Source organism: Cervus elaphus, chromosome 19 (assembly GCF_910594005.1).
Source record: "Cervus elaphus chromosome 19, mCerEla1.1, whole genome shotgun sequence".
Lineage (NCBI taxonomy): Eukaryota > Metazoa > Chordata > Mammalia > Artiodactyla > Cervidae > Cervus > Cervus elaphus.
The window spans coordinates 48,424,435-48,449,010 of record NC_057833.1 but is presented as its reverse complement, the minus strand read 5'-3'; the positions used below and the strand labels follow the sequence as shown (position 1 = coordinate 48,449,010).

The 24,576-nt window shown below is 39.2% G+C and overlaps 2 protein-coding genes across 6 annotated transcripts in view; one reads left to right on the top strand and one right to left on the bottom strand.

Moving 5' to 3' along the window:
* The window catches only part of IQCG (IQ motif containing G), a 51,981-nt gene extending 31,284 nt beyond the window's left edge, over positions 1–20,697 (top strand). For all 4 annotated transcript variants that reach the window (XM_043875271.1, XM_043875273.1, XM_043875270.1 and 1 more), the window contains exons 7-11: positions 6,850–7,011; positions 8,354–8,428; positions 16,578–16,709; positions 17,691–17,792; positions 20,206–20,697. In XM_043875271.1, coding sequence (XP_043731206.1) covers positions 6,850–7,011; positions 8,354–8,428; positions 16,578–16,709; positions 17,691–17,792; positions 20,206–20,337 — 603 coding nt within the window. In that variant the 3' untranslated portion in view covers positions 20,338–20,697. The remainder of the gene's footprint in view (positions 1–6,849; positions 7,012–8,353; positions 8,429–16,577; positions 16,710–17,690; positions 17,793–20,205) is intronic.
* Positions 20,698–21,494: 797 nt separating this feature from the next.
* Positions 21,495–24,576, bottom strand: part of LRCH3 (leucine rich repeats and calponin homology domain containing 3) — a 98,558-nt gene continuing 95,476 nt past the window's right edge. For both annotated transcript variants that reach the window (XM_043875265.1, XM_043875268.1), the window contains one exon: positions 21,495–24,404. In XM_043875265.1, the coding sequence (XP_043731200.1) occupies positions 24,270–24,404 (135 nt within the window). In that variant the 3' untranslated portion in view covers positions 21,495–24,269. The remainder of the gene's footprint in view (positions 24,405–24,576) is intronic.

Here is a 24,576-nt window from a genome sequence, read left to right as displayed (position 1 = left end):
GTGGTTGGGTATTTCCATCTCTTTCAGAGTTTTCCCCAGTTTATTGTGATCCACACAGTCAAAGGCTTTGGCATAGTCAATAAAGCAGAAATAGGTATTTTTCTGGAACTCGCTTGCTTTGTTGATGATCCAACGGATGTTGGCAATTTGATCTCTGGTTCCTCTGCCTTTTCTCAATCCAGCTTGAACATCTGGAAGTTGACAGTTCACTTGCTGTTGAAGCCTGGCTTGGAGAATTTTAAGCATTACTTTACTAGTGTATGAAATGAGTGCAATTGTGCAGTAGTTTGAACATTCTTTGGCATTGCCCTTTTTTGGGATTGAAATGAAAACTGACCTTTTCCAGTCCTGTGGCCACTGCTGAGTTTTCCAAATTTGCTGCCATATTGAGTGCAGCACTTTCACAGCATCATCTTTGAGGATTTGAAATAGCTCAACTGGAATTCCATCACCTCCACTAGCTTTGTTTGTAGTGAGGCCCACTTGACTTCACATTCCAGGATGTCTGGCTCTAGGTGAATGATCACACCATCGTGATTATTTGGGTCGTGAAGATCTTTCTTGTATAGTTCTTCTGTGTATTCTTGCCACCTCTTCTTAATATCTTCTGCTTTTGTTAAGTCCCTACCATTTCTGTCCTTTATTGAGCCCATCTTTGCATGAAATATTCCCTTGGTATCTCTAATTTTCTTGAAGAGATCTCTAATCTTTCCCATTCTATTGTTTTCCTCTGTTTCTTTGCACTGATCACTGAGGAAGGCTTTCTTATCTCTCCTTGCTATTCTTTGGAACTCTGCATTCAAATGGGTATATGTTTCCTTTTCTCCTGTGCCTTTTACCTCTTCTTTTCACAGCAATTTGTAAGTCCTCCTCAGACAGCCATTTTGACTTTTTGCATTTCTTTTTCTTGGGGATGGTCTTGATCCCTGTCTTCTGTACAATGTCACGAACCTCCGTCCATAGTTCTTCAGGCACTCTGTCTATGAGATCTAATCCCTTGAATCTATTTCTCACTTCCACTGTATAATCGTAAGGGATTTGATTTAGGTCATACCTGAATGGTCTAGTGGTTTTCTGCCGGGAGCCGGCACACGAGATCCCACCCATGACAAGGTCATGAGGGAGAAAACCTGACGGGCAAGGCAGATCAGGTTTTCAGGATTTTGAAAAGGCTAGCTCACGAGATCCCACCCATGACAAGGTCATGGGGAGAAAATCTGACGGGCAAGGTGGATCAGGTTTTCAGGGATTCCGAAAAGCTGCCCCAAAGCTGCCCCCGGCGCTCACCTTAAAGATGATATCTCGGACGAGCCCTCTACAGGATGGAGCTGGGTAAACGACTCCTGCTGCTCGGCCTCTTCAACGCAATCCTGAACCTGACCAGTGTTCCTGCACAGGACAACGTCTTCATCTCGTGGGCACATTCTTACGCGAACTTCCACAACTCCTCCAACTATTGGGTATGTGGGGCCATGCCCCTGTCAGTAATGGACGGACTCCCCTTGTGGGTATCACCACTCCGTTATGGGGACTTTATACCACTGTGTTCCTTCTTAGAGCAACAGAAAGGAACTTTTCTCTCTCTCACCAACCATAACCTTTCTTTGCTCTCCTGGTGTAAGAAGAAGCCATCAATGGGCCAGGGACATAGGGTTACATTTAACATGAACACCAGCCTTATGGAGATAACAAAGGCTTATACCTCATATATGAAAATTAAAGAGGAAAAGGGCTCCCTTAACAAAACGGGGACAGGCCTCCCGGTACCTTGAGCAATACTACCAGGTCTGGGGTGAATATTTCTGGATGACTCCTGAGAAAGGACAGTTGATTACCCCTGCTACTATTTGCTGGGAACAAAAAGAACAGAAACTTGTATTTGGAGACCACCCCCTAGACCCAAAAGAATTAAAATATATGGGTTATTTGCCCCCTGAACAATGTAAACAAATCTTGGAAGTTACCTATCACCCCAATCAGTCTGTTCAGTGGCCCGGTTCCGACTGGAAATACAATCCTGGAATCCGCTGGGTAGCCCCCAATGGGACCCAGTGGCTCTGTGGGCTTAACTTATGGCCATGGTTACCAGTTGGCTGGGTGGGGCGTTGCACATTAGGATTTGCTTTCGCCCATGGCAGTATTAAGCCTAGCCTACACCAGCCTCCAGTAAACCTGCCTTATCTGCATGCAAGATGGACACGATCTGTGTTCCAGTGGTATGACTATCTTGCTGCCTTGTTTATACCCTCTGTAGGGACAACGGATATCATGGTTAAGGTAGAGGCCTTAACTAATTTCATTAAACAGGCCCTCTTAGACAGTACTAAAGCCACTCAAGCTTTGAACGAAGAACAGATTCAGATGAGGAAGGCAGTAATTCAAAATAGGATGGCATTAGACATACTCACAGCAGCCCAAGGAGGGACTTTGGCGAATGGTGTGTACATCCCTGACCTGTCTGAAGATGTATCTGCTGCCTTGGAGGATATGCAAAATCAAGTGAAAGCCATGTCTAATGAATTGTTGTTATAGTAATCTTGATCATACTGCTTTGTGGACCCTGCTTCCTACAATGCCTTGTGAATTTTGTAACCCAGAGGTTGATAGCATTCTCTCATGTGGGTGGCAGGAGGGCTAAGGTACAATATATCTCAATAAATGATGCTCGTTATGGAAACTAAGAGCATCAAGAGGGGGGAATGAAGAAGGAATTCATAGGGTCTGGACTCCATCTCAGGCCTGTCTGTGCTGATCTTGTGTGGCCACCTCTCCAGTGGACTCTGAACTCTGTGCTTAGTGCCTGTGGGAATGACAATGGAAGGATAAGACCCCCCTCTGGGTAGGGGAATCTTGAAGAACAGACACTAATCACCCCTGCCTCCGGACACTATCTATCAGAATGTAAGCACAGGCTTATCAGTTATTAACTATTTGGAATGTAACTGCGGGCTTATTGATTATTGACTGTTTGAACACATAACACGTGAATGATGGGGTTATTGTAGTTGTATTTACCCTTCCTTTGTTTATGTAAGTCTCAAGGGAATTGGGGTAGTGGGTTTGGACACATGGGGTATAAAAGATTTTCACAAATGCTGGTCGGGGCCCTTGGCTAAGAGGAGACTCTGCCTTGGGCCCGCCGGTGTAATAAACTTCACTCCACTAAAAAAAAAAAAAAAAAAAAAAAAAAAGATGATATCTGTTTTTCTGATGCTTGCTTCAATAGACTACTCCCTAATTTCTGTGACACAGGCAGAAGGCCTTCCCAGATCTCTTTCCAAATAAGAATCAATTTAGAACTTTAATCAATAAGTTTCCCGGATGGTGGTATTTTATGAGATTAGCCAGGGTGAAAGGAGTGTTTTAATTTAAACTCCTTTGCTGATATTTTAGTTTGTTTGGCAAATGCGTTTATGCCCTTGGTGCTAATGTGCATGATTGCTTATATTATTTTAATTAGCATAAAGCATCTGATCATAGAAGGCCCTAATAGATGTAGAGCCCTCTGGGGGGTGAAGGAGCCCTATTAGAAAATATAAGAAAAAATTATTATAAAAGTGGTTGTTGGGTTAACGTTTGCTTGCTGTGTTTTTGCTTTTAGTGTGCTAAGGCTGTGCTATTGGAAACCATTGTTAATGTACTTATAGATCTAGAAAAATAAGAGCTAAGCCCTCGTGTTGTAACAATGAAATAGTTGTTAATTATTAGCCAGGAGTGCTTGGCAGAGGCTGCCTTATTAAGCCACAGAGTCTGTATGGGGTAAAACTCTTAGATAAATTTAACTGACAACTTTTGCAGAAAAATTGATGTTGGTATTAATAGGGTCATATTTTTACTATGTTGTGACATGCTATACTGTTGCCCTATAAGACTGTAACTCTTCTGTTAAGATCACCACAGAAACAGAAAATAGGTTTACATTCACCTGACTTACATAAAATGTTAATAGCCCCAAGGCCAAAAGATAATGTGTAAAGATTTATTATAGAAACAAAATGCAGAAAGCATCTTGTTCTTCCTTAAGGACAAACTGATGTAATGTAAACTAACCCTGTATAAACATGAGTAAGCATGTTGTATCTTGGATACATTCTGAGTGAGGATATATAAACTGTTGTCAAAAAATAAAAGACAGACTTGGCCCTATCAAGGCTGATCTCACGTGTCTTCTATCTCTCGTCGACACCATTCATCCTGAGGGTACCCCCTGGATCCTGCCGAGGCTGGACCCTGGCAGTGTTCCCTACTTTCTTCAATTTAAGTCTGAATTTGGCAATAAGGAGTTCATGATCTGAGCTACGGTCAGCTCCCGGTCTTGTTTTTGCTGACTGTATAGATCTTCTCCACCTTTGGCTGCAAAGAATATAATCAATCTGATTTCGGTGTTAACCATCTGGTGATGTCCATGTGTAGAGTTTTCTCTTGTGTTGTTGAAAGAGGGTGTTTGCTATGACCAGTGCATTCTCTTGGCAAAACTCGGTTAGCTCTTGCCCTGCTTCATTCTGTACTCCAAGGCCAAATTTGCCTGTTCTTCCAGGTACTTCTTGACTTCCTGCTTTTGCATTCCAGTCCCCTATAATGAAAAGGACATCTTTTCTGGGTGTTAGTTCTAAAAGGTCTTGTAGATCTTCATAGAAGACTGATCACATTCAGCTTCTTCAGCATTACTGGTCAAGGCATCAACTTGGATTACTGTGATATTGAATGGTTTGCCTTGGAAATGAAGAGAGATCATTCTGTCATTTTTGAGATTGCATCCAAGTACTGCACTTTGGGCTTTTTTGTTGACTATGATGGCAACTCCATATCTTCTAAGGGATTCTTGCCCACAGTAGTAGATATGATGGTCATCTGAGTTAAATTCACCCATTCCAGTCCATTTTAGTTCGCTGATTCCTAAAATGTCGATGTTCACTCTTGCCATCTCCTGTTTGACCTCTTCCAATTTGCCTTGATTCATGGACCTAACATTCCAGGTTCCTATGCAATATTGCTCTTTACAGCATTGGACCTTGCTTCCATCACCAGTCACATCCACAGCTGGGTGTTGTTTTTGCCTTGGCTCCTTCTCTTTATTCTTTCTGGTGTTATTTCTCCACTGATCTCCAGTAGCATGTTGGGCACCTCCCAGCCTGGGGAGTTCATCTTTCAGTGTCCTATCTTTTTGTCTTTTCATACTGTTCATGGGGTTCTCAAGGCAAGAATACTGAAGTGGTTTGCCATTCCCTTCTCCAATGGACCACATTCTGTCAGACCTCTCCACCATGACCCATCCGTCTTGGGTGGCCCCACACGGCATGGCTTAGTTTCATTGAGTTAGACAAGGCTGTGGTCCATGTGATCAGATTGGTTAGTTTTCTGTGATTGTGGTTTTCAGTCTGTCTGCCCTCTGATGGAGAAGTATAACAGGCTTATGAAAGCTTCCTGATAGAAGAGACTGACTGAGGCGGAGTCAGTACAGTGTTCTAATATCAACAGAGTTTCAAATTCTTTTAGCTTATGGAAGATATATCTCTATATCTATCTATGTATCTATCTATCTATATTTTCAGTTGTGCAGCATTCAAAATTTAAGGAAAATGAGAATTCCTAGGCCCAATGGGGAAGTAACTCCTTCTTGGAATCCTATTCTGAGAGTATCTTTCTAGTGCTATATACCTTAGTGGCAGCTCCAGCGTTGGAAAACAGTATGGAGATCCCTCAAAAAATTAAGAATAGAACTACCATATGATTCAGCTATTCTACTTCTGGGTAGTTATCCAAAGAACATGAAGACACTAATTCAGAAAGGTGTATATACCCCTATGTTCCTTGCAGCATTGTTCAGAACAGCCAAGATAAGGAAACAACCTATATTCACATTGACAGATAAATGGATAAAGAAGGTGTGGTACATGTTTACAATACTATATAGACAATGGATACTTCCTAGCCATACAAAGATGGAATCTTGCTATTTTTGACAACATGGATGGACATTGAGATTATCATGCAAAGTGAAATAAGTCAGACAAAGAAAGATAAATACTGTATAATTTCACTCATATGTGGAATCTGAAACAAACAAAAATAGATGAACAAACCAAACAAAAACAAACATGTAGAATAGAGTAGTCGGTACCAGAAGGGGAAAGGTTGTGGGTAAGAAATAGGTAAAGCTGTGGGCGGGGGGGATCAACTATATGGTGACAGATGGAAGCTAAAGTTTTGGTGATGAGCACATTATAACGTATACAGAAGTTGAAATATTAATATAATGTTGCACACATGAAGCTTATGTAATGTTATAAACCAATGTTAATGCAATTAAAAAAGAAAAGAAGTTGCCAAGCACTTTGTAACCTGGGATTAATTTTCAAAACATTGTCAATTAATCCTTATAATTACTTGCTAAGATATTTCAGGCAGGGTGGATATTAATGTTTCTATTTTAAAGAAGGTGAGACTTGGAGAGTTTAACTTACGTGTCCTAATTCACACAATTGGCGGGGCTTGGGTGGGAAGTTAGGTCTTTTGATCATTTAGTCCATGCTCTTTCCACTAAAATGAAATAGTAATGGGAAGTCTGTGTGGATACAGGATACCCAAATAATGTGCCTAGGGAAGAATCTCACAGTCTTAGAACTACTTGTTTTTCATTTTCGTTTATACTATCCATGATTATTGGGTAAATTTCTCCTAATGTGATAGCAGAAAAACAGATCCAGTTCCCTGTATCAACAGGGAACAGTTTCCCTGTTGATACAGGGAACTTTTGTACTTTTGTAACTATAAAAGCTTAAGCTGCTGACTGAGCTGAGTGCAGGTAGAATGCATTTTAATTTAGAAATCTGGTCTTAACCTTTACAGAGTCGGAATGAATATATTGCTCACCTCAAGGACCAGTTGCAAGAGATGAAGGCAAAAACCAACATGGAGAATCGCTATATGAAGAAAAACACAGAACTGCAGATTTCCCAGACCCAGAAAAAATGTAGCAAAACAGAAGAGCTCTTGCTGGAAGAGATTGAGGTGATCACTGTTAATTAGGAATGAATCTAGTGACTGGCTTTCAAACTGTCGCTCCCAATATTTCAGCCGACAAAGGAGGTGCGAGAGGGAGACTTCCCTGATCATTGTTCTCTCTCTCCAGCAACCCTAACATTTGAGGTAAAAGACAAAAATAGGATGAAGACTTGCTTTTTTACAAGCAGAGATTCTGATGGGGAATAGCCTACATCTCCTGATTTTTTGTAAGGACTTTGAAATTGGTTGTACTTTCTTCTCTTGGTCACTTTATCCTTATTTTATGAAGCCGCTTGCCATTTCTTCTGGTAATTATGGGGAGAGGGCAAAACAAGATACTCAGTAACTGCAGGTTTTTGCTGCTACTTTTCTTACCCAGCCAGTATTTTTCATCCCACCATTAAGAAATACAAAATTTAGAGAGCTGAACTTCATGCACACCTAAATTTATATTAATAGAAATGAAAAGTCACAGTGAAAATTATCAGTAGAAAGAAGCAAGGGTAGACCCTCATTTTAGAGGAGAAAGGTTATTTTCGCCCCTGCATGGAACACATTCAGTTCATTCAGAGCAGTGTTTAAGAAATTTTGTCCTTAAGTCATAGAAATAACCTACTTCAAATAACATACATTTACATTAAGAAGGCTCAAAACTTATTTCCAGATTTCTTTAAATCATACCCTCTCTTAAAGACATTCAATTTAATTAAAAATTTTAACATCTCTTTATATATCTCAGTACCAAACTTGTCGTATTAGAACTACAAATTTTCATTTCCAAGTTACAAATAGTAACATGTTGTATACTTCCTGGAAACTATTTCTAAAAATAATCGTTTGTGGAGGAGGCTAAATGGCTAAAAGAACAAGATGCTGGTGAGAAGGAGCAAACCTTAGTCAAGCATGTCATCTGCATGTAGTAGGAGGACTCCTTTCTTTGAGTCCCCTGCTCATCGGAAAGCTTATTTCCCAAGTGTGGCTTAAGACTATGACAGCAAACATATTTTTTTGCACTCTGGAATATCCTTTTGTAGGCCTGAGAACCCTGTGCCCTTGAAGCACTGTTTCTCTCTTTAAATGGACATCACTTTCCAGGCAACAGCATTGTGGCCCTCTTGCTCTGGGCTGTTGCCTGTGCCTAGCACAGTGCCAGACATGACTCAGATGTGTTGTGAACATGAATTGAATTCAGGGAAACTGAATTGCTGCTCTGGAGGAATACCGTGGAATTCTTAGGATCCCAGCTGATAGGGAAAACTTGTACTACTGTCACAGCTCTACCCCTAATCTTGAGAACTCACTTCCAGCCCTGTTGGGAAGAATTCTGATGTTGGTTTGTTATTTACAGAAACTACGGCTGAAAACTGAAGAAGAGAACCGAATTCATGCAGAGATTGAAGTGTTCCTTAGAAAGGAGCAGCAGGTGGGTCCCCAAACCTTTCTTATCCTCTGAAGTGTTTGTTTCCCACTTATAAAATGCCAAGGACAGCAAAACAATTTTTTTTTAAGGAAAGAAAAATCGACCGTAATCGTACCAGCCTAATAAAAGAGCTATCTAGCCCATGTTTTCTGTATAAGTTATCCATCTGGATAAATGTTTTATAAAGCTGTAACTTGAGTACAGGTAAAATTTTGTCCTTTACCTTTATCACTTAGTATTACATAAGGCACTGTTTTCTTGTTCTTATATTGCCTCATAGTCATAATTTTAAATTTCCTGATTTTTTAAAATTATAAAAATAGCATTCTTAGTTGTGTGAAGATTTTTTTTAATTGCCAATTGTTTTTTCACCCTTTTTTTCATTTTACTATAGTCTCCTTATAAAATAATTTTAAATGGTTTTATAATGTTCCACAGAGTAGTTATTCTATAATTTATTTGTTACTCTTTGTTCTGGATATTTAGGTTATTTTCAAAGTTTCATTATTGTAAATAATGCAGTAATGAAAGCTTGGCCCAAATTACTGTTTTCTTCATTGCAATTATTTGCTAAAAGTAAATCTCAAGCATGAGATTATTATTTGAGAGACTGGTATTTTGTGACTTTTGATAAATATTGCTAGTAGTCTGTTTTACACTGACATCAGCAATGGATACAGGTACTAATTTGAAGGTATCCTCAATGGAACTAACTGCTTTAGATATTTTTTTGAAGTCTGCTAGTTTAATGAGTTGTTTTATTTTGCATTTTTTTTTTTTTTGCTTACTAATGGAATTGACCATTTTTTCCACGTATTTATTTACTCATTTTTTATTGTGTGAATTATGAAATTATTCACATAATTATATAAATTATGTGACTGAAATGGTTTGAATTAGTATTTCCAACTAGTAACAAAACAAGCTGAATGGAAGGAACCTTTCAAAGTATCTCTGTTGGCTGAATAAGGAAAAAAATTTTCAGCTTACTCATGGTATGGCCTCCCTTTGAGAAAGCTGATGAAGTTTTAGTAAATAATTCCAAATTTGTGGTTAAAGAAAATGATTTCTAGATGCTGTCTCACAGGGCTTTACTGAAAAACATATCAGTAGGCTATTAGAACCTGTACCCCTGCAATTTCAGGATTATGAATCATGTTACCTACCTCAAATGTTAGATATAGAGCAAGTATTTGATAACAGTAAGATGAGTTGGTAGATAAATGGATGTTGGATGGATAAAGTTAGTGTTACCCAGATCTTCAGCCTAATAACATAAGCAATACATAGATACTTTTTAATGAAAAATTTGAAACAGTGCAGAAATATATAGATTTTAAAAAGCGAAAGCTCTCTTAATTACTCCCTTTTCAAGTATTTCTTCCATATATTTTTCTTTTCATGTATGTTCTTGTGTATATACCTAAATGCTTACTTAGTATTTATTTATTTATATTTGTTTTTGACATAAATTGGATCATAGTATATATTTTTTCCCAGACCCAGTTTTTTAAAAAATTTGCATTGTCTTTAATTTTTTCTAAAGCAGTATACTTGCTGTATAATATGCCAAAGAGGGGATATATCAAGGTTTAGGCAACCATCTTTCTCTCAGTGGACATACGTCTAAGTGCATGGTATATCGAAAGGCTATTCATTTTTGTATATTGTTCTAGATTCCTTATGTCCCCTCATATTAGTTTTTAATGGCTTTTGACTTGGCTCATTTGGATTTTCTAGGTAGAAAATCTTGCTGTTGTTGTCCAGTTGCTAAGTTGTATCTGACTCTGCAACCCCATGGACTGCAGCATGCCAGACTTTCTTTCCTGTCCTTCACTCTCTCCCTGAGTTTGCTCAGACTCATGTCCTTTGAGTCAATGATGCCATCCAACCATCTCATCCTCTGTCACCCCTTCTCCTATTGACTGTAAATAATAGCAGTTTCCTATTTTCCCTCTCATTATTTATATATCTGTTTCCATTTTGTGGCTTATTGTATACATAGAATAGCAAGTGTAATGTTTAGTAGTATTACTAAAGTAATCATGTGGCACTGTTTCTCTATTGTTGGTTTTAATGGTATTTCAGTCAATTCATTCATAGTCTTGACGAGTTTCTCATGTGTAAGTTAGGGTTCCTTTGGAAAAAATAGGATCCTGCAACTTGGAATGGGAATTCCTGGTATGTAATTTACATTCTTGAACCCCCAAGTCACCGTAAGCCTCTCTTGCTGGTGGAAGTAGCCTGCCCTCCTATGTCTGAGGAGATTAGTCTTATTTTCCCTGAAAACCCTGTGATAATAACTTCATCTGAGGCAGATGCCTTGAAAAGGCATGATATCTCTCAAGACCTAGTGCAATCACCCCTTTTGTTCGTGGTTCCATCACTAGAGTCAAATCTCAGCGGGTTCCAGGCTCATAGATAACTCAGATGACTATAACTTAGAAAGGCATAACTTACATTCTAAAAGAATTACAAGACTTTACTGATATATATTGGCATAAGCCCAGGAGACAGATAAGAGAATCTGAGGTTGTTGGGCCAAGAAAAGTAGAATAGAACACTGGATTGCGTTGAGTTCATTGATGTGGACCTGTTTACTAGAGATTCTGGATTTATGTGTTAGCTTGTGCAGCTGGAAGTGACTCTTAACAGTTTGCTTGATTGGTTAACAAAAATCTGGACTCATTTAATGAAGTGGAGATGTCAGTGCATCTTTGTTATAATATGGAGGAGAGAATTCAAAAGATTTAGGGAGATAGGAATACAATGTGAATTTATCATGTGTGGCCTAACATCCACTCAAACACCCACCTCTAAGAAGTTTCTGTGAGACACTTCTTCGTAGAAGACAGTTCTTTACTAATGCATTCAGTTCATTTCAGTTCAGTCGCTCAGTCAGTGACCCATAGACCGAGCATGCCAGGCCTCCCTATCCATCACCAACTCCCGGAGTTTACCCAGACTCATGTCCATTGAGTCGGTGATGCCATCCAACCACCCCATCCTCTGTCATCCCCTTCTCCTCCTGCCTTCAATCTTTCCTAGCATCAGGGTCTTTTCAAATGAGTCAGCTCTTCGCATCAGGTGGCCAAACTATTGGAGTTTCAGCTTCAACATCAGTCCTTCCAATGAACACCCAGGACTGATTTCCTTTAGGATGGACTGGTTGGATCTCCTTGCAGTCCAAGGGACTCTCAAGAGTCTTCTCCAACACCACCGATCAAAAGCATCAATTCTTTGGCGCTCAGCTTTCTTTATAGTCCAACTCTCACATCCATACATGACTACTGGAAAAACCATAGCCTTGACTAGACGGACCTTTGTTGGCAAAGTAATGCCTCTGCTTTTCAATATGCTGTCTAGGTTGGTCATAAATTTTCTTCCAAGGAATAAGCGTCTTTTAATTTCAAGGCTACAGTCACCATCTGCAGTGATTTTGGAACCCCCCAAAATAAAGTCAGCCACTGTTTCCCCATCTATTTGCCATGAACTGATGGGACCAGATGCCATGATCTTAGTTTTCTGAATGTTGAGCTTTAAGCCAACTTTTTCACTCTCCTCTTTCACCTTCATCAAGAGGCTCTTTAGTTCTTCTTCTCTTGCTGCCAAAAGGGTGGTGTCATCTGCATATCTGAGGTTATTGATATTTCTCCTGGCAGTCTTGATTCCAGCTTGTGCTTCTTCCAGCCCAGCATTTCTCATGATGTACTCTGCATATAAATTAAATAAGCAGGGTGACAATATACAGCCTTGACATATTCCTTTCCTGATTTGGAACCAGTCTGTTGTTCCAGGTCCAGTTCTAACTGTTGCTTCCTGACATGCATACAGATTTCTCAAGAGGCAGGTCAGGTGGTTGAGTATTCCCATCTCTTTCAGAATTTTCCCCAGTTTATTGTGATCCACACAGTCAAAGGCTTTTGCATAGTCAATAAAGCAGAAATAGGTATTTTTCTCTTGCTTTTTTGATGATCCAGCAGATGTTGGCAATTTGATCTCTGGTTCCTCTGCCTTTTCTAAAACCAGCTTGAACATCTGGAAGTTCACTGTTCACGTATTGCTGAAGCCTAGCTTGGAGACTTTTGAGCATTCCTTTACTAGCGTGTGAGATGAGTGCAATTGTGCAGTAGTTTGAGCATTCTTTGGCATTGCCTTTCTTTGGGATTGGAATGAAAACTGACCTTTTCCAGTCCTGTGGCCACTGCTGAGTCTTTCAAATTTTCTGGCATATTGAGTGCAGCACTTTCACAGCATCATATTTCAGGTTTTGAAATAGCTCAACTGGAATTCCATGACCTCCACTAGCTTTCGTAGTGATGCTTCCTAAGACCCACTTGACTTGGATGCCTGGCTCTAGGTGAGTGATAACACCCTCGTGATTATCTGGGTCATGAAGATCTTTCTTGTATAGTTCTTCTGTGTATTCTTGCCGCTCTTCTTAATATCTTCTGCTTTTGTTAGGTCCCTACCATTTCTGTCCTTTATTGAGCCCATCTTTGCATGAAATGTTCCCTTGGTATCTCTAATTTTCTTGAAGAGATCTCTAGTCTTTCCCATTCTATTGTTTTCCTCTGTTTCTTTGCACTGATCACTGAGGAAGGCTTTCTTATCTCTCCTTGCTATTCTTTGGAACTCTGCATTCAAATGGGAATATCTTTCCTTTTCTCCTGTGCCTTTTACCTCTTCTTTTCACAGCAATTTGTAAGTCCTCCTCAGACAGCCATTTTGACTTTTTGCATTTCTTTTTCTTGGGGATGGTCTTGATCCCTGTCTCCTGTACAGTGTCACGAACCTCCGTCCATAGTTCTTTAGGCACTCTGTCTTTCAGATCTAGTCCTTAAATCTATTTCTCACTTCCACTGTATAATCGTAAGGGATTTGATTTAGGTCATACCTGAATGGTCTAGTGGTTTTCCCTACTTTCTTCAATTTAAGTCTGAATTTGGCAATAGGGAGTTCATGATCTGAGTCACAGTCAGCTTCCGGTCTTGTTTTTGCTGACTATATATATCTTCTCCACCTTTGGCTGCAAAGAATATAATCAATCTGATTTCGGTATTGACCATCTGGTGATGTCCATGTGTAGAGTCTTCTCTTGTGTTGTTGGAAGAGGGTGTTTGCTATGACCAGTGTGTTCTCTTGGCAAAACTCGGTTAGCCTTTGCCCTGCTTCATTCTGTACTCCAAGGCCAAATTTTCCTGTTACTCCAGGTGTTTCTTGACTTCCTACTTTTGCATCCCAGCCCCCTATAATGAAAAGAACATCTTTTTGGGGTGTTAGTTCTAAAAGGTCTTGTAGGTCTTCATAGAACCATTCAACTTCAGCTTCTTAGTTAGGGGAATACCTGCATCCTTGAAAAGCCCTGTGATTGCTTTCTTATGTAGGCCGAGTAAGACCATGGGTGATACCACTCCTGATTTCAGTGGAGTTGATAGGATCATGAGTGCCAGAGGACATGTGGCTGCACTGAACTACAGGGAGGTACTGGGATAAAGCATTACTTGATCTATACAACAGAGAAAAAGTCCAAATCTAGTAGCTAAAAACTTGATTTGAGTCACCACAATGAAGAGTCATGGCCTCTCACCCAGTTTCCAAACTAAGTAAATTCACAGACCCAAAGCCCCTTAATTGAGGGCAGCAGGTCCCCCTGAAGGTGAACTCAGCAGCAATTGTTCACTTGTGAACAAGTGAATCTTCCTCTAAGCCTTACCCAAGGGACCTACTTATTAGAGTGAGTATGACTGGAAAAAAGAAAATACCCAGACCTTTTGAGGTTACTAAACATTGGCTCTGAAGTTATGCTAATTCCTGGGGATTCAAGACAACACTGTGGACCCTCTCAAAATGGGCAATTATGATGGTCAGGTGATAGATGAAGACTTAAGTCTGATTTACTCTGGGCTCATTTTGCTATGGATCCACCTTGTGGTTATTTTCCCCAGTTACTGAATATATGGTTGGAGTAAGACATACTTGGTAACAGAATTTTCACCTTTGCTCCTGATTTATGGAGTGAGGGCCATTATGATAGGAAGGGCCTAGTAGAAGCCTTTGGGCCTTCCCATCCCTACCAAGATAGTGAACATAAGCAGTACTGTAGTCTCAGTGTAACTGCTGAAATTAATGCCAACATCAAAGGCTTCAAAGTGGAGATAGTGACATTTATCACATTCCCATTCAAGTCAGCTGTTTGGCCTGTGCGGTTGAATGATCTTGGAGAGTGACTGTGGACTAATGTAAATATAATCAAATGGTGACTCCAACTGCAAATACTGTTCCAGATGTCATATCTTTACTGGAGAAAATCTTGAATGGCAGCTATTAACTTGACTAACCCCCCTGTCTCCAAACTCATTTGGAAAAACCTGCAGAAGCAGTTTACTTTTACCTGGCTGGGCCAGCAGTACACACTCACAGTCACATCAGGGCTGTGTCGTTTCTGCTTTCTCTGCCACATTATGGTCTGCAGAGATTATTGCCTGCTTTGACTTTCCACAAGACACCCTAGTAGTTTACTGCATTATGCTGATTGTATCTGATGAACAGAAGAAGCAAGGATTTTAGATGACTTAGTGAGACACATGAATTAGAAGGTGAGAGACAAACTAGTTTTGATACTAATTCTGTATCATTATCATTCAGTTTGGGGACAGAAACCACATTGGTAATTTGAGCAGGGAACATATTAAAAAAGAATCATTCACTGCTAATAAGGGATTGGCTAAAAAGGAGGGATACAAGAGAACTCTAGGGCTGGAGGACAGTATCCAAGAGAGGAATAAACAGATATTTGCTTTGTTGCCTGGGTCAGAGCTGGCTTACAGCTAGTGGGGTAAAACTGGCAAGCAGGGAACCGTAGACTGTGTTTGGCAAGCAAGACTCTGTCTGTTGTGTTAGTAAAACTTGGTGAACAAGTGCCATCGAGTATGTCACATCCATGACACCATCAGCTGTGCCCAGAAACAAAGGAGGAAGCCCATGGGAACCAAGGAGAGAAGCTCTTTTGTCATGTCCCTCTACCACCCTCTACTGACAAAGCTGAATATTGTGCCAGTTTGCAGAAAGGAGTGTTGGCTGCAATCATCCAGTTTTACAAAGCTGGTCAGTGAAGGATGATTTGGAATTGAGAGGAAATAAATTGATAACTGACACAAATGGGGATATTATGACATTTGCACTGTAGGTTTATGGTAGGGAAACCTTATCACGTTAATAAAGTTTCCTTTTAGTCAAATCTTGCTAAGTTTTTTTTTTTCCTTATTCAGGAATGAAGATTGAGTTTTATGAGATGGATTTTTTTTTAATCCATTGAGAAGATATGATTTCTTTTAATGTGTTAATAAGTTAAAATACATTAATAGACTTGTTGATGTTGAATCATCTTTAAATTTGGGGGATAAATCTACTTTGTTCATAATTTATGATTCTTTTACTAGACTGTTAGAATTATAGATTTTTATTTTGTATTTATGTATTCCATAAGTGAGATTATTCTATAGATTTATTTTTGGTGCTTCTTTGTTGTACTGTGATCAGTTATGCTAGCTAACTTAATAGAAATAGAACAAAATAGATTATTACCTGTTCCTTGAAACTGGTAAAATTCAGTCATAAACTGTCTGGTTGGGTAAAGGAGAGATGTTTGGCTCCCTTTTCTGTTTCTTTAATGATTATTGATGTCTTTACTTAAAAAAAAACTCTTTTTGAGTCATTTTTTGTAACTTATGTCTTCCTGGAAGTAATCCATTTCGTCAAAACATTCATTTTGAATTTATTAGTACAAAGATATGCGCTGTAGTCTCTTACAACTTAAATTTTCTGTTATTTCTGAACTTCTCTTTTCCATCCTTTATTTTAAAAAGTTTGTGTCTTCTCTGTTTATTGCTAAGACTTGTCAAAGGTTTGACCACATTTTAATGTTTTTTTCTTTTCCAAGTAGAAGCTTCAGCATCCCTGAAGTTTCCCTCCCGCCCCATTCCCAATCAATAAACCAACAATCCCCCCCAAAGTAACCATTATTCTGACTTCTTTCCCTATAGAACAGTCATGCTTGTTCTTGAACCTCATATACATGATTTCATACAGTATATACTGTTTCATGTCTGGCCACATTTTAATGTTTGGTTTTTTTTTTTCTTCGAAATAGAAGCTTGAGGAGAAGCTAGAGTTCTGGATGGAGAAATTTGATAAGGACACAGAAATGAAACAGAATGAACTAAATGCCCTCAAATCTGCTAAGGCCAGTGACTTAGCACACCTTCAAGAACTTGCAAAGACGGTAAGGAAGGGGGAGTCTCAATGGCATTAAGGCAGAGCACGGAGGAGTGGGTGGGAGCTAAGCTGCAGTAGCTGGGGGACAATTTTTGGTCACAAAGTGGATGTGTGCCTGTCAACCACTGGGATTCTTTTCCGATGATGATGATGATGATGATGTCCTCGTTGATGGGACAATAACAGCAGCAGCTGACACTTGATAGGGCTTAATCTGGCCTGGGCACTTTTCTAGTATTTTGCTTTTTTTTTTTCAGTCGTTCAAGTCGTGCCCAACTCTTTGTGACCCCATGGACTATACAGTCCATGGAATACTCCAGGCCAGAATACTGGAGTGGGTAACTTTTCCCTTCTCCAGGGGATCTTCCCAACCCAGGGATCAAACCCAGGTTTACATACATAACTTATTTTAACACTATCCAAACCTCCTTGAGCTAGATACTGTTTTAATTTCTACTTTAAGATCTCTGAAGATAATTTATAAATGATTTATAAAAACCTTCTGATTATGGTTTCATCATTGAATAAGTGTAGAACTTCTCAAATTTCTTTTCAAGGATGATTATTTGTATGTGTGCCTTCTTAGTTTTTTATTACATTATTTTGATGTCATTAGCCACATATCAAGTTAGTATTTCATTTTTATTAGAAGACTTTAAAGCAAATTTATTCAAGCTGAAAAAATTTGGGGGACAATTATAAAGCTTACGTGAATACTGACAATATAGGAATCAAGTACATTTTTTCTTTTTTGGATGGTTTAATTTGGTATGGTTCATTTTAAAGTTTTTTATTAAAAAGGTAGGGCTGGGGAATTCTCTGGTTGCCTAGTAGTTAGAATTCTGGGCTTTCACTGCCTTGGCCCTGGACTCAGTCCCTGGTGGGAGAACTGAGATCCTGCAAGCGATGTGGCGTGAACAAAAGCAGGTCTGGGTGGGCCATAGCTTCCCTGGGTCCTGTAACACACGATTAATGTCTACTTTTGCAGATAAGGGAATATGAACAAGTCATCATTGAAGATCGTATAGAAAAGGAGAAGACCCGGAAGAAGAGAGAACAGGATGACTTGGAACTGAGGAGCATCATAAAGGTAAAAAATCACACTTTGCATCTTGGGGCCTTTTCAATTTTGTAACTGGCTGAACACTGAGGAATGCAAAGCACCTCTCGTTTATTATCAAACACAGAGCAGGAGATCTGTGAGGAAGCATGACCTAATCATTGGAATTTGCCATAGTCCATGGTGCAGGGAGACAGTTAAAGAGGACATGCCCCCCAGTTTTTAATCTGGGAAAGAAGAGGTGGTTAACAGTGGAAGCAAAGCCTAGACCTTGTGCCCAGAGGTCAAACTTATAAATACTATTTCTAATCAATAGAGCTCTTAGAAGAATTTTTTAATATCCAACTGCTTCTTAAGATCCTATTTATGTTAGCCAAGACTATCTGCTAGGTTTTGATAAGAGCTTTTCTCAAAAAAGGTGAAAGGGTAAGTAATAGTTCAGAAACAAAAGTTTTATATGAACTTGTATTTATTAGTGATGATGAAACTGGCAAGTCAGATTTTGGGAAATTGTTTCAAGCAAATATAAGATCAGCTGCACTGAAACTGTACTGTTGAGGATTGCCCTTCTCTCTGAAAGAGTATCTGCTGAGACCCTGTGGTGTGCAAACCGTGGTTTGGGATGTATATTAGGGGATGAACTAAGGAAGTAAGCTTTAAAGTGTAATACATTCAGGACCAGGTATTTAAACTCAAACTTGAGCTTTCCATTAGGAGAGAGTCACATGTATAGTTAGCAAGTGTTTATTGAGCTTCTATGGTGTTTTCTATTTGTTGAGTTTCCTCGATTTAGAGCAAAACTGTAAGAAAAAAAAGTAGCTGAAGTAGCTGAAGACCATTTTTGTTTTCATTAGTGGATTTGCTCTGTCTTTGGGGTTTAGTCTGATTTTAAAGCAGCTCAGACTGTATTCAGAACAGTTGTATCTAGTGACCAAGATATTCAAGGGAGTTAACTAAATCCTTTTTGAAGGTGAGTTTTGATCCTTAAACATGTTTCTGCTTTATTGACTATGCCAAAGCCTTTGACGGTATGGATCACAATAAACTGTGGAAAATGCTTAAAGAGCAACAGATAGAACTGGACATGGAACAACAGACTGGTTCCAAATAGGAAAAGAAGTACATCAAGGCTGTATATTGTCACCCTGCTTATTTAACTTACATGCAGAGTACATCACGAGAAACGCTGGGCTGGAAGAAGCACAAGCTGGAATCAAGATTGCCAGGAGAAATATCAATAACCGCAGAGATGCAGATGACACCACCCTTATGACAGAAAGTGAGGAAGAACTAAAGAGCCTGAAAGAGGAGAGTGAAAAAGTTGGCTTAAAGCTCAACATTCAGAAAACTAAGATCATGGCATCTGGTCCCATCACTTCATGGCAAATAGATGGGGAAACAGTGGAAACAGTGGCTGACTCTATTTTTCTGGGGTCCAAAATCACTGCACATGGTGATTGTAGCCTTGAAATTAAAAGACACTTACTGCTTGGTAGGAAAGTTATGACCAACCTAGACAGCGTATTAAAAAGCAGAGACATTACTTTGCCAACAAAGGTCCATCTAGTCAAGGCTATGGTTTTTCCAGTGGTCATGTATGGATGTGAGAGTTGACTGTAAAGAAAGCTGAGCGCCGAAAAATTGATGCTTTTGAACTGTGGTGTTGGAGAAGACTTTTGAGAGTCCCTTGGACTGCAAGGAGATCCAACCAGTCCATCCTAAAGGAGCTCAGTCCTGGGTGTTCATTGGAAGGACTGATGTTGAAGCTGAAACTCCAATACTTCAGCCACCTGATGAGAAGAGATGACTCAGTGGAAAAGACCCTGATGCTGGGAAAGATTGAGGGCAGGAGAAGAAGGGGATGACAGAGGATGAGATGGTTGGATGGCATCACCGACTCAATGGACATGGGTGTGGGTGGACTCCGGGAATTGGTGATGGACAGGGAGGCCGGCGTACTGCAGTTCATGGGGTCACAAAGAGTCAGACACGACTGAGTGACTGAACTGAACTGAATCAATCATTAGGGATTGAAATGTGCCAGGAAACCTATTGAATCTATAGTTTAGTTTATCTGCACATTTTTGACTGAGTTACCTATGGTTCAGGTAACTAGCATCCCTTTTGGAGCAAATGGTTTTTAGATTTGGGGAACTTGAATGTTCATAAAGAGCAGCAGTACAAGACAATCAGGTTTCTACACACAAAGCAAAGTCAGGCCTAATCATATTCCTTTTTACTCCTTGAGAACTTGAGTGTGGGATTTCAAGCTGCAGATCACACTAGCACTGCTCTACGGCATGCTTGGCCATTTCTGTGTCTCAGAGACCATCTTCACATGTTAAGTTTATGAAAAAACAATCCCCTTACACAGAAAGAAAAAAAAAAAATGCAGCTTGTCAGGCATACTACAAAGTATACTCACTTCCCTGTTCTCTTTCAGCTCCAGGCCTGGTGGCGAGGCACTGTGGTGCGGAGAGAAATTGGTGGTTTCAAAATGCCTAAGGACAAAGATGACAGCAAGGATGGAAAAGGCAAAGGCAAAGAGAAGAACAAGAGGAGAGGCAAGAAGTGATCAAGTTATCTTTTCTGTTGGTGCTCTGGAGATGGGAAGGAGGACCTGAAGGGAGTTAAGAAGTATCTTTTACCATCATGGATTAACTCATCTATGGGTTGTTTCTTATTTGGATACTCCTAGGTGAGGCTTGGTTATACTAGGTCACTTTGCCTGCTATACTAGTTTTCAAACCCTGAATTAGGATTATACTGTGATTTAGGGCTTCTTCATAACTTGAAAAAAAAAAAAAAAAACTGCTGGGAAGAAGTATTTCTAGAAGTCTTGTGAAGATTCCTTTTGCTCTGGCTCACCAGAAAAAAACAAAAAGCACATAATCTTAGTTATAGTGTTGCATTAAAACATCAGTAATTCCTGTAACGTCTCTGATTCTGACTATTCAATTTGCTTATTGTGAAAAATGATACTTAGTGTAAAAGCAAAAGTGAGGTGTTCAGTAGGAACTACAAGGTGACGTTTATCAAGTGTCTAGCATGATACATACACAGTAAAGTTTTAATAAAGGTTGGTGCTTGCCTTTTAAATTTATTATCACTTTATTGTTTTTTATGGGGAATGTCACATAAGAACATATATCTTATTATAAGCTGCTTCAGCTCCTTTTCTGGGAAATAGGTGGGGATATAAATGATAAATGGAAGATAGAAATGAGATGTCAGGATATACAACCCATACATAGGAAAGACAGGAGATATAGGTGAGTGGGGAGATGAGTTTGGAGATATTTTTGATAAGTGAGATAATAGGGCCTATAGCTGCTTTGCTTATTACTCAGTGACTGTCATCTTATGGGGTATTAAGGCTGAAAAAGGTAACGCATGTGAAAATCCTAACCTGTGCCTGGCACAACAAGCTTAATCATGTTCTTTTAAAAGAACATGAGCCCACTCATGGGGTCACTGTTGGCTCGATTAATCAGAACAGAACTGTCTTAGAACATTAAGACAATTACAGAACAGTTGGAAATTTCTGAGAAAAGCTTTCCAGATATGTAATATTTCAAAATTAAGCCATATCTAACTCCAAATATAAGACAATACTTGTATCTACACTTCCTTAAAAAAGTACATTTTGATCTCAAGGGGCTATTACGAGTTTCTACCAATGTTCCATCAGAGAATTTACCCTTTTATTTTCCAAGGAAACCATGCTTTAGATATGAACATTTTCACGTCAGCCTTTATTTCATGCTATTGAAGTGGTGTCTTTTATTTTAATGTCAATATGTAAAGTGGCATACAGGCAATTTAAAATAACATACATGATACTGACATATTTATTCTTAGAACTTATGCATTATATTTACAAACATACAAATATAGGACAGTGTTTTACAAAATTTTTTTACTAATTACATGTTTATAACATTTTCAGAAATAAAATGAAATCTGCTATAAACCATCTTATTGCAATATGTATATAAAAAGTTTCTAAATATCCATGTTTTCCTTCATTTCTATAACCACTTAAGCGCTTAGTTTTAAAAAATTCATCATACTCATCAGCATAGTCATATATCATTAGTCACTGCTGGACTGTTACCAAGTAGAGAAATCAGACTCCTTGATTAGCTGTGAAGCTGTATTTTCAAAAGCTATTAAGGAAAGTGACCTACCGCTACTAAGTGTCCTACTCTATTCTAGTCAAATACACAGGCCCCTCCTCTCATGAGCTGTTTCCAGAGAAAACTGTTTGGCGTGCTAAGCAAGTATGAATTTGAAAGCCCAGAAACCTGGCTTAAAATCTCCACAGCTGACAGGGGCCCTGGTGGGCAGGCACTCAGCCTTTTCTTCATTCACTCTTCAGTGTTGGGACGCTTGTGCTTCAGTAGGAAGCTCATAAAAGGTCAGGTGGATGTGTTACAAAGTCATCTTCAGCTTATGTTAGAGTCTAGCAAGGCTAAATGTTAAATTTCCTTTCCAGCTTAAAAAAGAAAGAGGTACAGACAAAATACTGAGTACAAAAATTTTCCAACATGACTTGTTTTGCATCTTGACATAGAAAAGACATTTAATATATATTTTTCTTTCATTATTAACCAGAACTGTACACAAATATTTTCTAACAATTCAAACATAAATTTGAATTAGTTTGATAAAATATATGAATAAGGTTTCATGCTAAGTATAAAATTTGAAATAAATTAAAAATTCCAATTATTCTCATGGGAAAATTAATCACAAATGTTCCAAATGTTGCATTGTGTATATTAACTGGGATTATTCCTTGCATAATATGTGACAAATAGTGTCCTTTGCTGAGTTTCATTTCAAATTGTTCTCTATAATCTGGAGATTACACTGAGGTTTAACATTGACTAGAAGTAAAAATACTTATAGTTAAATTCTAAACAAGCTGTATGATTGGTGGGTCTGTTTGGAACTGTAAATATAATGGGGTCTGGTTCTAAGCACCTAAAATACATTTTACTTTTGCAAAGACCCTGAAGGATTGGGCTTTGAGCTCAGATGTTTTGTATTATATAAGGTTAAACCTGTGATGACAAGGAGAAAACATTACTTTGACCAGATACACAACATGATTTTATCCAAAGTTACTTTTAGATGCTGCTACATGATAAAAAAGAGAGGACATTATGCTTAAATGCATGCACTGGTAAAGAAACTCCAGAACAATTAACAACAGGAAAAAACCTAGATAACTAGTTATCACTTACTCTATTTACTTGGTTTACAAAGGCAGTGAATACCAGAAGATATCACTGACAACTAAAAGGGGCTCAAAATATAGGGGGAAAAAGACCAAAGTGGCTTAGATTTGAATAAAGGTTTTGTGTTGTCTGAGCCTTGGGTCCTTTTACTGCACCCACAGTTTGGTAAATAAGGCACTGGTGGGGGAGCTAGATAAAAAGACAGCAGCTGTTTTAAAATGCTACAAGTGCTTTAATTCAGCTACAGAAACTGGCTGTTAGCTGAAAGAAATATAAGAAATTTGGCTTTTCCTTTATTTTCATAATCATCCGTTAGTTGGGGAGCTAGAAGTGAATCTGCCGTGTGTGACTGGAAGATGTTCGCAGATCCAGGTATCCTGGGAGCAGCCTGGGGGGAGGGGAGAAGGGGTGTGCTCAGAGAAGTCAGTACACAGGATGCAGAGTGTCACATGCTACCAGCCTGAAGATCTGGAACCTGTGTGTAGAGTGCTTGATGAGAATAACACTGGGATGATATATGGATCCAACCTCTAAGTGGTGCTAGGGGGAGACCTAGGACACTGGCCTTAAATACCACAGTATTTGTTTCATTGGTTCACTATGCAAAATCTGGAGTGTTTACATGTTTTTTTTTTGGACAGAACAGTCCAAGTATAATATAGCTTTTGATCTTAAATGTGGCAGAGAAACACCGTGGAGACATCACTCCCCCAAATGATACAAATATCTAGTTTGGAACAATGGTCTTCACTACATGGAACACCTGGAATGGTTGTTGAAATGCAGATACCCAGGCTCACTGTAGACCCACTGAATGGGAATTTGTATTTTAACAAATTCTCCAGGAGATTCTAATGAACAACCACGTTTAGAAACCTGTGGATTCCAGAGGGTTTGGAAACAGGTAAAAATAAAAGCATGTCTGTGCCTTCCAGAGAGCCAAATACCCTTACGAGAAGTCAGTCTTCAGTACATAAAAGAGCCCACTCTAGAAAAGCACAGCCAGGCTGGGCATCAGTGTTGGGTTCTCAGTAATGAAGTTTCATTTGTGGAAACCAACCATGTCTTCATAAACAATTCAATGCAAGTGGATATAACCTCCCCTAAAATGGAGAAATGAAGCGAAATATTCCTGTCAGGAATCATGGAAACAGTCCCTTTTAAGAACACGCAAGCGCTTTGTTAAGCAGACGGCGGGCAGCAGCAGTCACGCTGTCCTGTTCCATTTTGGCCAGGCCAATGCCCAAGATGCTGGGAGTCCTTACACAGCAGATAACTGGTGCTGCTGCTGCTGCTGCTGCTTGGGTGGGGCAAGTTCCAGGAGAGCCTGGACCGTCACGGCAACCTGGCTCAAACCTTTCTCTTCTAAAATGTGGAGAGGCAAACATAATTGCTCCTGAAATGGGACAACGTGACATAAAAACAAAAGAGAAAAAAGGATGAACGTTACAGAAGTAAAAAGAAAAAATAAGCATCTCTTCTCTCCCTCATAATAATGAATTGAGACATGAAAAGTCAGTAGCTGGGAATCTGACCTCTGTTCATATGAGTTATACAGAAATGGTACC